General features: G+C 37.2%; 1 protein-coding gene across 1 annotated transcript in view; it reads left to right on the top strand.

The window, feature by feature from the left end:
- The window catches only part of LOC139692771 (adipokinetic hormone/corazonin-related peptide receptor variant I-like), a 310,976-nt gene that overhangs the window by 16,527 nt on the left and 280,750 nt on the right, over nt 1-13,699 (top strand). The window contains exon 4 of the mRNA XM_071591087.1: nt 4,505-4,653. Coding sequence (XP_071447188.1) covers nt 4,505-4,653 — 149 coding nt within the window. The remainder of the gene's footprint in view (nt 1-4,504; nt 4,654-13,699) is intronic.

Below are 13,699 nucleotides of genomic sequence, written 5' to 3'. Positions count from 1 at the left end.
TTACCATTGCAAATGACCGTGACCACAGTGCCATTAAGGTGCATAATATTGTGCTGTGATAAATAGCAGCCTTCATTTAAAATTTGGGCCCCAAAAATTCTCGTGGACGGAGTATGGAATGGAATTGTCTCCGTTGTTTTTCAAATTAAGTTATCGATTCATTTTTTGCAATGATTTGAAAAAGAAGCTACGGTTTCAGCAGTAAACAATTTTCTAATATTTAGTTCAAACCATTACAATACGTTTTTTATGTGTTTCCATAAACTTAAAGAAAGCTTTAAAACGATATCACTAACAGTTCACGTTTTCCGTGATAGACTAAGCGAAATTCAGCGATGCGCCCAGAATTTCCGGAATGGAGTGGCTTATCACTCGCTGGATGTATTGCAAAGTGCGTGAATACGACTTCATGCCGTTTTCACAGTAAAACGATTTCACTTGGCACCTATTATCATTATAGGTCGTTGGCTGTAAATCGCCTCATACTATCTAAAATGGTAAATGTGACCCTACATTCATTAACTGAACAGATAATTTTGAGCCTATTTCCTGCACGAAACAATATTGATAAAAGATGCAATGAAGATAGCAAAATTAAATATTTACTATCCACCGTGGAAGTTTTGCTCCCGTCTCTTCAAACAGGAGTACATGGGCTACGGATGTAAACTGCATATTATTTCCCTTGCTTGCATTTTTATTTTATTTTGTTATTCAATTTAAAAAAATATTTTCTATAAATTAATATATTTTTGAAATGATCATAACCATTGAATTGAATGACTAGAAAATTCACCGCTTGAAATCATCTCTCCTGTCTTCATCAAATGTGCGATTCCTGATGGAACCACTCGTAATGTTTTCATATTTCATTTCTTTCATAAATCATTTGATACTTCACTGTTTATATTTAATTCTGATTAATATTTTTAATTTCCTGAATAAATTTATCTCTATTTTATTAGTCAACATTCTGCTCTCTTTGGCTGTAATATTTCTCTCGTTTTATATTTCCTGTTATTCATTGCGAGTTATTTTTGCACACATAATAGGCGAGGTTGGTGTTTTTACCTTGTTCGCAACCTCCTCCGCAATTTATTCAATCTTCGTCATTGAGTAAGGGTTTTCACTCAGGTGGTTCTTTATGCATTCACGCTTTTTGCTCTTTAACAGTCGTCGGCTTCGTCGCGGGAAAACTTCCTTCCTTTAGAAGAGAGCCTGCCTTTGCAATGCTCTCTCAAAGAATGGCGTGCTCTCATTGGCGCCCGAAGATAGAGTGAATTTAACTAAATTTCCTCATTTTAAAAGTTAAGAAATCATATGGCCTAAAACATTATAGTTCATACTGTGCTTGCAGTATTCCAATGAAAAATACACGTAGTTAATTTTTTTCTGCTTATTTGTTCTTCATGTCATCCATTTCATGAAAAACGTTAGTTTTTCCTCTAACCATAAGCAGTAAACCTAATTACGATTGTTCTATTTACAATGAAACTCAAGGCGTGCAGTTGTTAAAATGGAAATGATTTTGGTTTCAGTAAGAGTCTACCTGAATTTCAGCTGTGGTATACATTTTTCTCGAGGAACTGTGTTACTAAATAAATGACACAGTGTGACCTGAACTGTGCTCTGAAGTGGATCTGAAGATGTTACGCCGTAACGAAACCTAGGTCGTAATAAATAAATTCTAGATGAAAAATCAACGTGTCTTCTTTCATCTGTGTTATTATGTTGCGGGCATTGTTCTGCTGCACCCATGTGATTGCTTTTATATCCAACCCGTCAAATTCTTTTCGCAATCAAAGGCCTTTCATCTCCATTTGACATGGAAACAATTTCAGAGACCTATGAAAGCTTGGATTCTTACTGTTGACCTGTCATGTGAATTCGATGTGTTTATTGATTATTCTTCTTTGCAAATGTCGTCCTCCGAGTTACCTATTCAGCTTGGTCACAAGTCATGTCAATCATTTGCTCTTCTTACAAACAAGTTATTTCATTCAAGGTGGCATCCCAAATTACATTATATAATGCTTTTATTCCGCATACTTCCTCCTCCCATCGTGCCACCCAATATACCTACTTTTTCCTCCCCATAGCTCACATATCAAACGTCCTCCCATCTGTATCAGTCATCAAAATTCGGTCCAAACTTTAAATGTTCTGAATCTGCATGCGTCCTTCTTCGGATTTTTCCTGATTCTTCTTCTTCCTTCTCCGTGCCTAGCTCTTCTTCGTTGGTTTTACTTTCTATCCAGTTTACCTTTTCCTTCCTTGTCCATGTTCACATCTCAAACAACTCAGATATACGCCTACCATTTTGCTTCAACGACCATACCACATTTCAATCAACCACATTTCATATCAAATTTTAACTGATCTATTCTGAGCATCCATTATCACCGTCTCTGTATTCAATTCCCTTCTCCTTGTGAAACCTTTGCCTAACGAATTTTTTTCTCTTATGTGCATCCAACTTTGACCATTTTGGTTAAAAAGTCTTCTAATATGGTAATATCTTTCACCTACTCTTATTTATGACTTCCTATTTAAGCGTTTAACTCTCCTGTTTCTCAAAATAATACTTTTTTATTTCCACTGATCTTCATCCCATTTCTGTCCCACGGAATTAATAATACATTCAGCAATGATTGTTCCACTGATTTTCAAGCTAAAACTTTATCATCCGTGAACTTAATGATTTTATGGATATCCCAACAAAGTTAATTCCGATTCTCAGTTCTTCCTAGTACACCTTTTTTCCAACATATCTGTTGAAAATTGTGAGCAATAATAGATATTCTTATATTTCTCTTCCTCTTAAGCCTGGACAAGACTCTCTATTCGCCATTAGCACCTGAGCAATCTTAGACTTGTACATATTGGCGATAAGCCACCCTTCCGTCAAACTAACCCTTTCTCCTGAAATCCAGTCACCAGTTCACCCTATCAAACTCCGCAAAATCTAACAAACGAAAAAAATATCCTGATTGTAATCTAACATCCTTTATATTTACGACGTCATTAATGTTCTTTTTTTAGACAAAAAACTGATAAATTGTTGGTGATCATTTGTCCTCCATTCGACCCTCTAATTGATGATCCTATGTACCACCCAACTGAGATAGCTAGGCTGGGAATCACTCACGGAGCGAGGGTTAAATTACATATTGAAGCTCTTGCATAAATTGGAAGTAAGTCTCTTTAGGAGTGATGTCGAAATGTATTATTAACCCCATCGTACTATGGTAGGAGGCATCATGCTAATAAAATTAGAGGGATTTATTGTAGAACAGGTATATTTGAGATGTCTATTTTTCCTTGAACGATAGGGGATCATAGTAGCATTGTTCGACCGCGGTAGGGTCATGCTCGGGTAAATTATTCTGTTATGTATTATATATCACACACCCTGGCGGTGGCTTGCAGGGTATATATAAATAAAAAAAGAACTGCTTGCTAAATGAAACTAATTATTCAATAGGCCTCACATTCGGTTGCCTTACCCCATTTTTGGGATGGGAATTTACCCTGGTACAACGAAGCCCTCCTGCAAAATTCCTCCCTCTAAAATTCTATGAGTTAGCCTGTAAAAACTCTACTTCCGCGTATTCCTAGAATTTAATTAATTCTACTGGGATATCATATGCCTCCACATCCTTCATTGGTTTCAGTTCTCTTAGCCCTTCATATTTTGCAATCAAGTATTTCTAGGCCTAGGACATACCCATCCGCGTCACTTTCTATGCATAAACTTGCTGACCGTATCTCAGTTTTCTTATCAACAATGAAAAATATATAACGATGAAAACGTCGCAAATACCGGGACCTGACACCGTCATCGGACCTGACATGACGAAAACACTTCAGGAACATCTGCAGGGGTGCCTTTAGTTCCCATAAGATGAAAAATTGGTTATTGTTCGATTGAAAAAGTTGTGGAGGAATGTGTTTTTGCTTTGACCTCACCTTTAAAAGCGCGCAGAAGGAGTTGATATGGAAATAAAACGTGATTCAGAGGAAAGTTGCCCGTTTCGTTAAGAGTAACATGTATGTGTTACGTTAATTTTAGTTAACCTGGGGTAGGAGCACGAATTTTAAATCCCCAATTTAATGTTTAAGGTACTTGTAAAAATATGTAAGTTTAACACTGACTAGGAGGCTATGGCTCTATTGTCTCATGACAGACCGAATAATGGAATACTTTTTACTCTCACAATTCTTTCCCTCGGCAGTAGGACACATCACGAACACAAATTTAAAATTAACAAAAATATAACGATACGGAATGCCATAAATCACCAATTACTGTAACTGTGGCCTAAAATTCAATAGCTCACGCCCATGTGGCAGGTAGCATGGTATGATATAGGTTTAGATGCTCTTAGGGATTCTTCTGCAGAAAATTCTCTCCATACGTCAGAAACCTATGTTTAAATTAAGTCATCTAGGGCACGTACCCGAGCGCTAAACGTTTTTCATTGAATGCTCTTCAATCTTAAAGGTAACCTTCATCCTGATGCCGCTTGAGATCGCGTGGGCGGCGACGGTGAGTTGGAACGCAGGCGATGCTGCCTGTCGCATCATGGCGTTCTTCAGGACATTCGGCCTCTTCCTCTCGGGATTTGTTTTGGCTTGCATCAGTATCGACAGGTATGTATCCAAGCGTAGCTCTATTTTCCTTTGGAAACCAACTTCAATTAGATAAAAGCAACAGTGCTGAAAAAATTCAAATGAGCTTCAAGTATAATAACGATGACCTCATTATTCTTTTTTTATGGTTGGTTCAAACATTAGATGTGAAACTAGCCGCAACATTTTAATAATTGATTTCCAAGATCTGCCATTTTTTACGGATTGCAATCAATCAATTGAATAAGAACGAAATGAGAACGGTTCCTATAGTATTATAGGACTGCACTTCATACAAGATTGCTCCTCCTCATGAAATTATTGTACTGGCATGGTACTATAGCGTACTGCTGGTGCATCCGTGACACTTTCCACAATTTTTCAACCTAGAGTTGGCTGCTTAACAGTTTGATGGTTTTTTATGTGTTGAACCGCTTTACTATATTCTTAACCCCTAGCACGTACTATGTCACATTACTATGTATGCAACCCACTAAGTGCATCAGCGTATAATGCTATCGAATGACATGTTGCTGAATAATATCCTGTTTATATATTTGGACAGAGCTCTTGTGTACGTTTAAATTTTAAGCGTCAGATTTTCAAATTTTTTAAAGTGAATTGAACATTTCTAATGAAAACGACCGGCGATGTACATTATGGAGAGTCATAAACAAATAAGGTACCCGAACAGCGTGAAATTCTCAAGTTTTGAGGAAAATATTACATTAACGTGCGTTCAAAAATCAAATTCAAAAAAGTATGTTAGGCCTTAAAATATTTTGTGTAAAAATGGTCGCAGTGAAGAGGACACCAAAGCAGCCAGTCAAAATTTAGTTAGTCAATTAAAGGCACGGTAAAATTAGCATATTTGCAGTCTGGAAGGTCGAAAACGAATTTAACCCCATCCACTTAATCTTTCGAACAGGGGAAAAGAATAGGGATTTAGGGAAAAAACCGCTTCTTAAGGATATCGTGTCAAAATCAAAGCGCGGCCATCCCTCCACCTGCCTTTCAGCCTTGGCAGCCGTCGAAGAAAGAAGGCGCAAATGACAGTGATTTGGCTCCGCTTTTCCACAGCGCCCACTCGCACTGAGTGTGCCCTTAGTCTATGGAGTGAGCGTTTTCGAAACAAAAAATGACTAATTATTTCGAAATTTCACCTTTCTCGTAAACAATTCGAAAATTCATCAGCCTCCGTATGAGCATCTTGAAAGCTTATCATTTTACGTAGTTAAAACGTACGCTACCGAGTATAAATAATAAATCTCCATTCACTAGCCTCCCTCCAATATTTTATTCAGTGAGATAGCAAATTAAAAGTCTCCGATGTATACATTCACTATAACTTTTGTGCCAGAATATTAAGCAAATGCGGAATTTGTGCATTTTTGTTATTATCAAGGCCGTTATATGGGCACGTTTAGTTCCCATAAAGATTCCTAGAAAAATCCAAGATTTCCTGCATGGATAAGCATGCAAGGAGGAGAATTCCTAATTTTACTACAAGGGAATGTCATTAAGTATACCCGCAGTGCGGAGACCACTTAGCAAATTCCAAGAAACTACGGAAGATGCGACGGCAGTAAATTTTAACAGAGTCATCCTCTAAATATGAATTACAATGCTATAATTTAGCAGGAAAGAAACGAATTTACTTATTGTTAAAGTTCATTCATAAATATAATATTTCCCTAATCGATGCACCTGATATGTGAGATGCAATGCCTTAATTTTGAAAGTTATTCTTTGTTACTTTTTAATTTTTTTCATTTTTTACGAGTAGTAATAATATTTTCAATTCATCGCATAACTTATTCAAATTTTTTACTACAGTCTGCCCTTATAATTGGGAACTGCATAAGATGGAAAACTCAATGAGTGAGACTAAATATGATTTTTCGTATCTAAAACTCTTTACTTGAGAAAGTAACCTCATGAAAAGAGATTCGATTTTGACGTCGGAGCCTTCATAAGTGAGACCGCTTTACCCTCACCTCTGTAAGTGAGAGGGTATTCAAATTATATTTAACGAATTGTGCGTGTTATGGCAGGTTTTTGTTTACCTGAGAGGGGTTAGATTTTCACTTATAAGCATAGAATAATTAGTTGATAAGTGTCGATTTACGAGGGAGATGCTTTGCGTTCTTAGGATATATAAACGAAAAATTAAAGTGTTTGCGTTGAGTGATAAACTTAAAAAAATTTGCGTTCAAGTGGGTAGTCATGGAGTGATATATTGTATGACTTTGGCTTGCTGTAGTCATATGTAGTTAATTTTTCATAAATTCATAAAAGGCAATGATACCAATAAGTCTCAGTGTTCTGGGGGATACGGAAATATATAAAATCGATAAAATCATTTCTATAGGTGGACAATTAATCAAAGAAAAAGCTAAAGACTTCGCCACAGAATTGAGAATGGAACCTTTCAGGTGGCAATGGTAGGTTAGAGGGTTTTAAAAAGCGGAATGGCATGGCTTTTAAGAAAGCGGCCGAAGAAAGCAAATCTTTGTATCGATGTTTGTGTAATCAGTGAGCTCGAGATTTGTCAACTCTTCTGGAAGGGCGTGTTCCAGATTATACATTGCGGGAGGGGCTGGGTTTTCCTTCGATTGCCCTTCAAAGAAAACCTTTGATATTTGCACTAGAAGGGCTCCAGAGTGGAAAACAAAATACCACAACACTATGTTTCAGAGCGCAAATACGGATTTTTGGACGAACCCCTCTATGTCGCAATTGGGAAACCAAAATGGCCTAGAGTGAAACCGAAATTAATTTTACTAAACCGTATTCCGCATCCGAACAAAATTTAATTTATCTGTCTCTCTTTGATTTATTTAATTTTTGAACGGAGTTAATTTTAGCCTAATTGAGAGTGGGGATGGGAAGAGACGATTTAAATTTATAGAATAAATTTTAGCAGGTGTTAATACAGGCCGCTGACTAAGAGAGTGAGATAAAGGTTTGCATGGCAGTGAAAATAGTTAAGGGATGACTGAAGAAAGTTGATAGAAAAATGAATAGCAAAGGAGGAAAAAATCGTTTATTTTATTGAAAATTGCTCAGCTCATTCGCACTTGCTGAAACCCAAAATCACGAAAACCATTAGCTTACCTTCCAATACCATGAGTAAGTCACTGGCGCTGTTGAATCAGGTTATAATACGTACATTTGAGCACTACGATCGCAGAGTAGGGAACAAAAATAGGTAAATAAAATATTCTCATATGCCTAGACTAAAAGGTTAATCCTGATAAAGACATGCTTCATGGCATGCCATTTGAAAGAGTGGGTAGTATATTGTAAGCAACGTTATTGGCAAGAATTGCTTCAAGAATGATGGGATTTACACCAGCGCCAGAAACTAAGATTTCAGGCCAGAGAAAAATACCTGTTAAAGTTGGGCCTTACTAGAGGAGATGGGCCAAATTTGTGTCTCATGAAATAAGCATATCAACGCCGACCTTCAAAGAATCCGTCGGGGTTGACGATGTGCCAATTACTGGAGAATTACGCGGACCAACACTGTTACGAATTGTGAAAGCACATTTACGATAATAAGTGGCAGCAAAGAAAGAGGCAATCAGGCAATCGGGAGTTAGAATGTAGAGGAAAAGCCTTTTTCAAAGAAACAATAAGTTCTACTTAAAGACAGTCCACAAGTTTTCTTTAATTTTTGACGGATCAATTTTTTTATCAGTCAATTTTCTATCAAATTTATGGCCTTGATAAATGTTCAAACTATTGCAACAGAAAAACAAAAAAAAACGCCGACAGAGTTCTTTATGTAATTATAACGTTACATAATAAAGGTGTTTAGATATTTACACAATAATATGTCGTTTATTCATTTCTCATCACTTTTCCCCCGTTTTGTTAAACACTTGTAAGTGAGAGAAGCTGCTGCTCAATCTCTATGCGTGAGAAACCTCTGAAAGAGGGAAAATTTGCCTGGGCTGTTCAACTTTCGCTTATCCAGGTTCGTCCGTCATCAGATGAGTCAAACTTGGGGATTTATACTGTTTTTTAATTTTTTTTAAATAGCAAAAGTTTTCCCTTGCAATAACTGCAGGCTTCCTCTGGTTATAGTGATAAGTTAGTTAAGTATAGTCAATGTTTACACCGTTAATCGTTGGCGTGATATGACTAGGAAACAATAGGATTATGAAAAAATTGAAAGTTTTGAACAGTTTAAACATTATTTCACAACTTTAATATCCTAGAACAAGTGCACGGCAGTAATACGCAAAATTTAAAATGACTGAATTTTATTGAAAACTTTTAACATTTAAGGAGGAAAATCCTGAAATGTTTACCTAAAGCTCCAGGCAATGTGTACATGCTGCTTGTTTGCAGGTGTTTAGATTTTATGATTTCGGCTCGATACGCATGATATTGTGACTTGCGCTTTTTGCTATTGTGATATGATATTTTTGATTCGTTATTGATATATATCGCATCAGAATTTATATAAGAATTTTAAGAGTATAAGAATAAATTTATTATAAGAATTTCAAAGCCTATTACGAACATACTAAAGGGTTACGTCGAATTTGTACGGTGTTCTCCGATAGGCTTGAATATTTTTCAGCCCATCAGTGTTTATGCTTACTGTGGTGTGAGGACGTCTTGGGATAGAATGAGGGAACATTGGAATATACTGAGGAATAGTATAGTCCTGCATTATTGGTTGTCTTTGGGGCCTATAAGGCGTCTCCTGCGTCCAAATTTCCCTCGAGATTTCCGACGTATGAGACTTCTCAAGAGCTCCCAGCGATGGGATATCACGTGGAAAATTTCAACGCAAGAAACCCCTTAGGCCGAGAGCAGCAAGAGTAGTGGTATTGAATATATATGAATACTATTAATATGAGCACATTTCAGGATTGGGCGTAATTGCAAGAGTAGTGGTATTGTGGATTATAACTTTACGTACAATATGAACATTTTTCATTGATGAATTAATCATATTAATTGGAAATCTTAAATGAAAATTTTATTCTTGGCACATTTTCCTCGAATGTTAATTCTTGATGCCTATATTTTGCATCGAAGTGTGTAAAATCTGTTGTGTCTGTATATAAAGTAATCTTACGGATTATACAAAGGCGTTTTAGGCGTCCTTAGTCTGTATATATTTTAATGATATTTTTTATCTTTTTTAAGCACTAGTATAATCTTTCTGCTACATTTGAGGGGGCTGGCACTATCATATCTCTTTAAATCTTCATCGCCGATCGGAGTAGTTTCATTTTAACTTAGCAAGTATTCTCCGGCGCTCCTCGGCATCAAGTTGCCAGGAAGGCATTGAAGACTGTAGAACTATTTCTAATGCCAATTACTGGGACCACAATTTTTCCAACTTAACTTGCTCATTAACCGATGTCGCTACCGCTTCACGCCACCATCGGATCATATTTCTCTCATTTTTCTCTCACTGCAATTTAATAGTGCATGTGTATGGATTTGGATGCATCTGATTATAGAAAACAATAATTTTGAATTGACTTTAATTCATTGTCGTCGATAACTAAGCTGTAATCAATGCGAATGCCTTTAATGTGATTAATAAAGTAGTATGTGAAAATACTGCATTTGCAAGGTGTTGGGGGATAATACCAAATTTTTTCTCAATTATCGTGGTAAGCGGGACGTTGCTTAATTATCCAGTGCCTGAATGAAGGAGATGAAATTGATCAAACGCAATTTTATTAACAGTACGGACTTTAACTTTCTGAACTGTGTAAGGTAGTTATGAATTGAGAAACTGAAGAAAACAACATTCTTTTTCAAACAAACTTTTACTCTGTCCATAATAATTGCAGAGCGTTGGATGCGTGAGTCTTTATGGAGCCGCTCAAAAAATACTACGCTTGAAGTGTAAAAAACTAAAGCTAAAAAAAGTGTAAAAAAAGCTAAACCATGTTTAGAATTTTGAAAAGTATTTAGCAAGTGAATCCGAGAGTATCTCTTAGTTAAATGATTTTTTTAAATTGTTTACATAATGAGATGATATAGAGGGGATGGTTTTATCTTTTTCTGTATTTCTTTCATAGTTGACGTACATGTGTAGTACTTGTGGTTTCACAACCTTGTCATTGTTTGACTCTTTGAGTCGTATCAGTTGGCCAGTGTTGTGTTTCACACTAAAAATATTTAAAAAATTATCATTATCAAAATTCTATATAAAACTATTGAATGTAAAATATATTTTTATCAATATTGTCGATTAATAATGTATATGACCAAATTATTTAACCTACGAATGAAAATAGTGACCATGTCTAATGATTTTACTTTTAGCTTCTGTATAATATTTTCTGTACTTTGTGCCTGCAAACTTCTTATTTACTATTACAGGTACTTCATATAAGGCACTTGATTTGGAAACTCGGCACCCTATCCGTATATTTCTTCCAGCGCAAGTCACACTCTCCATGTTATATCTTCCTTTCCCTTCTCTTCATCTCTTCCTCTCTCCCTCCTCCCTCTCCCTAGGTTCACAAAATACCCCTCGTAATACGAGGGTCGTTCAATATAGAATAAAGTAAAAAGTTTGGTCGTACTATACATATATATATATATATATATATATATATATATATATATATAATTTATTTAATGGTATTTTGTTAGAAAAGTGTGTGATGCATTCATTGTAATACTGTAGCGTTTTAGCGCAATGCATTACACTAACAAAAATTTATGATCTTTTTTATTGGAAAGTCGCCTATTTTGACCTCTGATAAGCTCTCTACACCCCTTTTCACGTCTGCCGTCCCGCCTAACTCTGGTCGTAACTCCCTTTCAAACTCATTCTGTATTTTATGAAATCTTCGTTCCGTTTTCCTAACACCCTGTCAACATCCTTGAAAATCTTACATTACGTCTTATGGATGTATCACTCACTCTGATATTATCCCACCCTCGGCATATCCCTACCGCTCAGGTTCTTCCAAGTATTTGGATCTCAATTTAGACTCCTCGAGTTATTCGAGCGGAAAGTCGTTCAGAAATCCATCTTGTTAGTCCAACGTCTGGAGAGCACACCTCCCTATTTCCCTCTCCCTGTCTTCCAATTGGTGTCGAAAGCGCAGGTCTCAAAAGATGTACTACACTTCGTGGAAATATATCATGGTGCTTTCGAAGAAAACTTCTTTATTATTATTATTAAAACTTACATGTGCAGATAGACAATATCACTGATCTCTCACCGTAGGCTGTTATGTTATTGCTTTCTCCTTATATTGTTTTTCAAATACGATTTCAAGCACATGCGAAGTAATAGACAAGGACCTATAGGCAAATGGGCATTTTTCGTTCGTAAAAATTAGTTTAATGTAAATTTGACCAAGGGGTATCTATACTCCTACTTCCCGCCCGCTGCTGCTGCTGAATGCATTTTCGCAAGATTACCTGCCCATAACCCGCTTGCAACAAGCGCGATCGTACTACACCCAAAGGGCGGAACACCAATTCCAACTTGGTCCAAGTTCGTCGCCCCTTCCCCTTAACTAGTTAATCCCTGGAGCTGCCAGCACTCGGCGTCCAATTCATTGATCTCCCTCCCAGGGTCTCGTCCTCATCCTCACCCCTTCCGAGTGCATATATCATCCCACACATCCTCTCCTTCGGTCCCAATCTCCATTTCCTCCTTCCCCTTTAAAGTATTGCAATTAGCCACGAATATACGAATGGCATGGGTCTCGGTAGTAGTAGTTTTGAGGGGAGGCGACCGACAGCTGAGGTCATTTGCGCCATAGGGGATGGATAGGAAAGGATGAAGGGTGGAGAGAAACCCGGCGTCGGCATTAGCCTACTCTTTACGAAAGGCGCCAAGGGGTCCACAGTTTAACGTCCCATCCGACGGACGGCGTACTCACTACCGGCGTACGTAAGAAGTGCCCTCCACAAAGCACCTCAAGCAGGGATCGAGATACCTCTGAAAAATATTCAACACCGCCGGGATTTGAACCCGGGCCCTCTGGGTGGGAAGCCAGTACGCTAGCCCCCGCACCATCTCGATTCCCGGCATGGGTCTCTCATGGGTCTATATATATATATATATATATATATATATATATATATATATATATATATATATATATATATATATCTATATATATATATATATATATATATATATATGCATTAAACCATAAACACAGTAATCAACCCGAAGGTCGGTTTAGTAGGTGATGGTAGAGTTCACCCAGTACTAAGCCCGACGGCGTGTGAATCGACAATCAGGGTAGGGGGGCCAGTTCCTTTCCCTGTGCCGGTTATGGTTTCCCGGGAAGATCTGGTACCCGAAAAATCACATAGCTTGGGTAGAGCTGCAAGTGCCCAGAGTGCCTTGCCCGGGAATCGAACCCGGAACCCTCCGGTCAGCAGTCCAACGCTCTACCCCCTGGACTACCGCGACCCACATATATTTATATACGTAAGTACATACATATATATGTATATATGTGTGTGTATATTATATACACATATGAGGACAGAGACCCAGGCCCTCCGATCCATATATGGATCGGAGGGTCCGGGTTCAATTCCCGGGGAAGCTATGCGATTTTTCGGGTACCAGAGCTTAAGGAGGAAGAAAGTAATGTAAAGAAACGACGAAGGCTCATTATTGCCATTGATATTTTTTGTGCATATTGAGGAGGATTAAGATTATAGGAAATGATAAGAGGTTGTGTAGGAATTCGAAGAGGTAAGATAATTATTCTGTAATTTATGGAGGGTATAAATATTCTTACATAGAAAACAGAAGGCCTTACAACTAACAAATATGGAGAAGGGATAGATACATTACAAGAGTGAAACTCAACAGAAGTTTATTAGTTGACGTAAGGGGTAAAATTTTCATGTTATGCTGAGGAAAGTTACAATGAACCAAGTAGAAGATTTTTGCAATTTAAACTGCGGAATTATTAGTGATGTATTCCTTATAGTAAAATATGTAGTAGGAGCAATTTAGTAAGTAGGTGTGTGGACATAGCTCTATGGTTAGCAGAACAGGAATGTCGTAGAAGTTTATCAGGATTAACTTATGACGGAA

Source organism: Hetaerina americana, unplaced genomic scaffold (assembly GCF_022747635.1).
Source record: "Hetaerina americana unplaced genomic scaffold, ioHetAmer1.1.p SCAF_1, whole genome shotgun sequence".
NCBI lineage: Eukaryota > Metazoa > Arthropoda > Insecta > Odonata > Calopterygidae > Hetaerina > Hetaerina americana.
This window is presented reverse-complemented; position numbering and strand designations above follow the sequence as displayed.